General features: G+C 33.0%; 1 protein-coding gene across 3 annotated transcripts in view; it reads left to right on the top strand.

Moving 5' to 3' along the window:
* The first annotated feature begins 1,862 nt into the window (after positions 1-1,862).
* Positions 1,863-6,692, top strand: part of LOC149945853 (uncharacterized) — a 63,849-nt gene continuing 59,019 nt past the window's right edge. For 2 of the 3 annotated variants that reach the window (XM_090172729.1, XM_090172727.1), the window contains exons 1-4: positions 1,863-1,882; positions 2,061-2,261; positions 4,642-4,762; positions 4,820-4,955. In XM_090172729.1, the coding sequence (XP_090028855.1) occupies positions 4,696-4,762; positions 4,820-4,955 (203 nt within the window). In that variant the 5' untranslated portion in view covers positions 1,863-1,882; positions 2,061-2,261; positions 4,642-4,695. Of the gene's footprint in view, positions 1,883-2,060; positions 2,262-2,439; positions 2,559-4,641; positions 4,763-4,819; positions 4,956-6,692 lie in introns of those variants that run through there. The other variant, XM_090172728.1, reaches the window with a different exon arrangement.

Below are 6,692 nucleotides of genomic sequence, written 5' to 3'. Positions count from 1 at the left end.
TATTTAGTTAAAAAAAGCACACAATTTACGTCCCTCATATCTGCTTACTTAATATTATAAATTATAAACAATGAAATTATATACCTGATCTTATTTGTATTTTTTCATTGGTTCAGTGCTATTATAATAAGGGTTGGTTGATATTGGTTATGTAATTTAGGATTAATTTTCATGTACAAGCCCTAGGCTTAATGCGCAGTTTATGGTATATAAATAAATTAATAAATAGAGGGGTCGTTAAATTGGTTACAGTTCGTAACGAGGGGGAGGGTGAGTTCAAACCAGCGTTGCCAGATTTTCTGATCGAATTATTGAATAAAGGGCAAAACATTATAATACAACAATATAAATTATGGTACCATTATAAAATAGTGTAAATTACTTTAATTTAAAGTGTTGGTTGCAATACATCCAGAAAACTTTTCTCGTGTGCCGTTTCTTTATGGGGAGTGGATGTAATCAGTATCGACCATAAAAATCGGGATAAATAACTAGAAAGAGTTGTGCTAAAACTCCCGAACTCTTGAAAATATTTACCTTTAACAGTGCTAAATGCACGAACTCGGTGTACAGATTGTCTGAGACTGTCTTACCCCTCGATTTAAACTAACTGAATTGTTTAACAACAACATATTTTAGTGCTGAAACATTTATTCTTACTCTTTTAAGGTATTAAGGTTTAACTGATTACATTAGCTTGACTGAAATCTAAACATTTTCTATTTTAGATTTTCCTTACAGTCAATTGAATATATAATCAGTTCTCAAAATGAAATATAAATATAATCTCTTGAAATATGAATTTGTTATTATGAAAGTTAAAGTAACTATATGATTTAGAATTAGAGGTTCTTTAATCTAAATTTTAAAGATATAAGTATAAAAAGTTTAAATTTCCTTCCTTCTTAAGTTTATTTTTCAAGTCTCAAAAATTTCAATTAGGCTAAAAGATATTAGACTTGTAAAATTATTTTGATATTGTCAAATGTAAATTGCTTCATGATTTTGAACTATTTTTTTAAATTTACAAACGAATGGAAAAAATTACTATTTCTTATAGTCAAATGAATTTTCTCAAGCCATAAACATATAGAAGTTTCATTTGATCAATGCGAAATTTATTAATTTTTCTTCCTTTAAGTTAGAATTTAAATAAACGTTGAGATTCGTCGAAGTTAACAAGAAGTGGGACTTCAAGCAACTCGTAAACAGAAGCGGTGAAATTCTGGAAATGATCGGACGCCGTTTAAGAATCGACAGTAACTATTAATTTAAAGATTTAAAAAAATATTATAGCCCTGTGACCAAAGATAATTTAGAAATATCTACCCAAGATTCGAATATAAAGAGCTATCCGATTGATGGATTTCTAATGAATCGATTACATAAATAACAAAATAAAATAGCTTTCTTTACTATAATATAGACAAATAAGAGCTAAAGTTAAATCTGTTTTTGGGAAAAGTGGAGGTTATATTGTAAATCGTTTCTTCTCGAAATCTGCTCCACCAATTGTGGACGCTTTGTAAAATGTGGTCCCTTCAAATTAAACTGTGCTGCACCGCAGCTTTTCGGAAACGGTAAATTAGCGTATAAATAAAATACGCTTCATTTTAGCAAATGAGAAAAGGCGGAACCGAAAAAGAAACGGACGTATCAACGTACATGGCTGCGCTAGCTGCAATATCGTTATCTGGAAAAGAAAATATTGAGATGAATTTGAGTCTATGCCAGGTTAGAGTTTTAATCAGAGAAATTATCTGGCGGAAATGCGTTTTTAAAAGAAGGAAGAGACGCATCATCAGGTGCTCCTTATCGAAAGTTATCAACACGTACGTACAGCTCATCTGAAGCAACAGTTGGAATCGAGAGATAGAGCGAGGTACATCTTAAAAGGAAAAAAATAACTTTTCTTTAACAGGAAACAACGATATTATTAGCATTTTCCAAAGCACGCTATTATTTTAATATTAGTTGTTGCCAATAACTAAAATCTAGAAGAGCCTTACCTATCAATATATATATTTAGCTCATCTAAGGTCTTCTAAAACATTTTATAGGTTTCATAAAAAGAAAGCTCTAATCAAGTACTTTTCCATCGATAAGATATCTAAGGTAAATGTACTTAGTTGGAGCCATTCTACGACGCTGTTACAAGAAGAACACAGAACGGCAATACAACACAATTCTTTGAAATTAGCTCAGTGGAAAGCGCGAGTCTTCGACAGTTGAATCTCTTTGAACGTTTCAGACTTTTACGTGTAAGTAACTGTTTAAGATATTTCATACTTCGACACCAACGGATAAGAAAAGTAGTAGACAGCCCTTAATAGCAGTCGCAATCTGTGCTGGCCGAGTTCACATAGGACGGAAAAATGGCAAATCGGAGTTTGTTACGTTATCAGCTTTTGCATCGCCATGTTTTCGGTCGAGTGTTACGCCCGCCACGCTTACGTCTTCTACGGCCCTGGACGAAAATGATTTAAGCGACCATTTCAATACGCAAATTTTAAAACTAATATGGCCAAGAAATACCAATTTAAAATAATTGAAATTAGGTGGGTATAATATTTATGTTTCTAAAATATTTTTTGTGAAGTTTAAAACCAAGCTGTGGTTCGGCTGTACTTAATTGAAAAGCGACGGTTCCGCCGGTAGTTCTGACGGATAGAGCACATTCTAACGGTTTTTTAGTAGAACCGGGATATGATTGAAAAAGTGATTGGACGCCACTAGAATAACGGTAACAAGAGGGGCCCCGCCGTTCCAAAAATAACTATTTAACATGAGCGGACATTGCAAAGTATGTAACGAACCTTAATAACAATAATCGAGTCAGTGCCATATTTTACGCACTTAAAAATGTTTCTGAAAGTTTTTTTCTAGAATGACCTCGAGTTTGTAAAAATAATTTGCCCAAAATTGATTATTTTTCTTTACTACTAGCTGGGGTACCCGGTATTTTCCGGTGAAATATGTCTATTTGTATTGTAAGCTATAATAAATCTTCTTATGGATATTTTAATTTAATACAACCAACTGGTTAATGACAATATAAATCAATTATACGTTTATTACTTAACAATTTACCTTTTATTACACCGCCTACTGTGTCTTAAGAAAATGGCTTTTAAAAACAATTGCAGTAATATAAGCTTTACTCATGTGTACAATTAAGAAACTCGTCCTTTTGAATTAGAACAAAGTGTAGTACTCGTATAACGTGGATGTACCTTATTATTAAATTAATTCAATTAATTAAATATTTATATTGAGAGGTAATTTAGATTAAGGCTAGTTTGACAAGCGAGTTGGAGCTTGTGTGGGTTTATCACCGAAATTAATGTATAAATACAATTGGTCCACTCTTAAAAAGATTGTGTAAAAACGTTTCGGTTAAAAAACAATTTACCCCAATTTAGAAAATTGTGTCCCATTTTGGCTAATTATCAGTAATTTGGATAGTTCTTTTTCACCCTTGCATTTTGGTCAGTATGGAAAGAACATGTCTAGCCCAGCTTGGATAAGTATAACCCAACAAATTTGAGTGACAAAAAATTGATCGTCTGCTACAGCTTCTTCCACTTTAAATTCTGTAACACCATTAGATAATTTATCCCTCTCAAACTTATAGGATTCCTTCTATTTCTTAACATTTTACGAAAACCCAAAGCCACTAGCTACTGTGGTAGCTAGCCAGATATCTTAGTCTACTTGACTGGTTAAATTTTTTCACTTTGACATTTCTTTGTGTTCATAATAATTGACAATATACTAATGTCTTGTTAAATATTCTGTTCTGGAAATAGTCTATTAGAATAACTAGCATATAATTCATCTTTTAGCCTATAACAACCTTATGGCTTGTCCTTAATATGTTCAAAGATAATTAACACTTAAAATTAATCCAATTTCAGTTTTAAATATTCTTTTGGCAAACTTAAGGTGAGTGTAAGCATACATGTAAAATATTGTTACATAAGTATGACTCTTCCTATTCTTTTCGTGCAAAAAATTTACTCAGAGCTATTCACAAGACAAACTACATTACGGGCTTCGTCGCTGTTTTGCGTCCGCTTACTCCCACGTCACACGTAGCCTCAGTTGACGTAACTCGTGACTAGCTCTCAGTAAAATGTTTCCCAAATTGACAAACTTTTGGAACAATATTATAGACTTATGGTGTAAGGTAGCGTAACAAGATAAGTGTAATAAAAATTGAGGCTAGGAATTGACATTTCTGGAAATTTGCAAAAATATCTCAGCCGTACCTCCGTTAAAAATGAAATTGAAATCACAAAATGCCGGGATATAACTCATTTGTGTGCATCTTCTGACTATAATGTTGGCTGAAAAAATATTACTTGTTCAAAATGAAAAAAAAAAAGATATTTAACTATTTTAACATTTAAGTATTAGGAATAAAAATTTGAACATTCTGGAACCAGATGTATCGCAGATGGATAATTCTGACCTACCGTGAAAGCTCAAAGATTCAGCCAATATTATTTTAAGGTGATATAGGCATCCTTACTTTTGGTCATTTAATTACTTCGTCCAACATTAATGCAGTGTTTTGAGGTTCAGAGCCTTTTGAAGATTTTTAAGCGGAAATGTAATTAAAGTTGTCTTTTTTGTTAGGTAAACACATTTTGAAAAGTTTTACATCTGCCTCTGCGTTCAGAATTGTTTGAAATGGATCCTTTTGTTGAAGGAAAACTTAAAGCATGGTCGTTGCTGGATTTTAAAGAAAACTTTATTGGTATTTTTCCTAAATCATTATCTAAAGTGATTTATACTACTAATTCATTCATTTCAGCAAATTGTATAGATGAAGAATCCTTCTCAATGCTTACACAGGATGCTGTTAAAGAGTTAATTCCCCCTTTGGGTCCACGGGTTAAGTTTTTGAATCTTTTTAAAATATACAAAGATGAACAAGAAGATTGTAATAGGTAGGCTAACAATTTTTGTTTTCAGTACTGATACATGTAGGTTAACGTATTGTGTTAAGTTACTTTGAAACATAGGTTACATATGCTTAAAGTGTCAAAAATAAATAGGGGAAGTCCACAAAACCTGGTTTATATTTTGCTCAACGGCATTGTAACCAGACTTTTTTAAATTTTTACTCCTTAAAACGTCATTAAAGTAAAAATCAATCTGAGCTAGTGCTATTAACGAAGGAGCGGAAGACAAAAAGCAATTACATTAGCCCTCAGTTAGTTTCGATGGTGAAGTTCCAGTATAAGAAGATATTAATATGGAAGTGGATAATGAAAATTTTAGCAATAAAGCCAGCGATATTTTAGACTCAGCTATACACTTTCGGAGTTACCGAAATGGTGCAAGATATTGTTGAATTTATTAATCGCAAAATTAATTCACAATTTAATCATGTTGATTTAGATAATTGGTTTTCTAAACTTGTTAAGAGAAAAAATGCATTTAAAGGTTTTGATAACCCCTACAAGCATAACCAATATCCTAAGGAACACCAATACCGTATTAAACCCAGAGAGAATGAAGTATGCAAACTGAATAAATCGGTCCTATGTCCTCTAACAGGAAATGACTTAAGAGACTTATTATCAACTGGTGCCGTTGCGGAGAACTTTAACTTAAGTCCTTGCAACTCCAGGGGATAATGATATTTGAGAAAATTATGTTAAGGAATGTTTAATTCCCCCCCCCCTCTCGCTAGAAAACGTTTCCGAGACCTTGCGACAATTCGCACAGTGGCCATTTCAGAAAGTTTGAAAATCAGCACACTCAAAATATTATGAAACAATTGAGGCTTTAGTAGTATTTTTCCACTCAATACCAACCATTTCTGCTTTTTATGACCCATCCTCAAAGCCGCATGACATCTAGATCCCTCCACCGCCAAAACGATGGTTGAGAGGTTAATTTGAGGGGGTTGATAACACCCTGGCCAGAATGGGGCTTACTGTCTCGCTAAGTGTGTAACCTTGAAAGATAATTTTTTGGTATTCTTTGGAAGGCAGCGCCGAGCGTCATAGAACTTTGATGCATATAATTAACCATAATTACTCATAAGTGTGCCAGAAAGAAATTTTTCTCAATGAGACTTTGTTGCAAAGATATGACATAATTGACGTTACTTCAAAGTCGATGACGGTTTAATCCGCATCAAAACTAGTTCTGGTTGGAAGGGAAGGAAGATAAAACCAGTTTTACGCGACATTAGTCTGTAGTTTCTTTGTTGGCTATGAAACAAGGTCTCATTTGAATTTTTAATACAGAGATGTTAAACAGAGGCAAACTTATGAGTTAATATCTTACATATGATTTTACGTACCTCGGTTATAAACCACAACTGTTATGTAAGGGAAGCCTATGAGCAATCGCGTGGAATGTATATTTACGGTTGCAATTATTTACAATATACAGGTGTCTACATTTGATCGACCCAGGCATTTTTCTCTAAAACTATACCTTCTTGAAATGTGAAATTTTCAGTATGTACCCTCTCGGTGGCGATCGTTGTTATTAGTGAATTTCAGAAAAATCGTGAAATGTTTGACGGTTTTAGAATTTGTAGTTTTCGAACGCTAAGTGGTAGGCCAAAGGTTTCAAAAAGTAAGTTTTAGACCATACTCGAAAACCTTTAATGCAGTTGGTATGGTCAAAATCGTACATTTTTCACTGAAATAAAAGGTCATGAAAAA

Source organism: Leiobunum rupestre, chromosome 4 (assembly GCF_980474605.1).
Source record: "Leiobunum rupestre chromosome 4, qqLeiRupe1.1.hap1, whole genome shotgun sequence".
In the NCBI taxonomy this organism is placed as follows: Eukaryota; Metazoa; Arthropoda; class Arachnida; order Opiliones; family Sclerosomatidae; genus Leiobunum; species Leiobunum rupestre.
The sequence above is the reverse complement of the archived record's forward strand: the minus strand, read 5'-3'. Positions and strand labels throughout refer to the sequence as shown.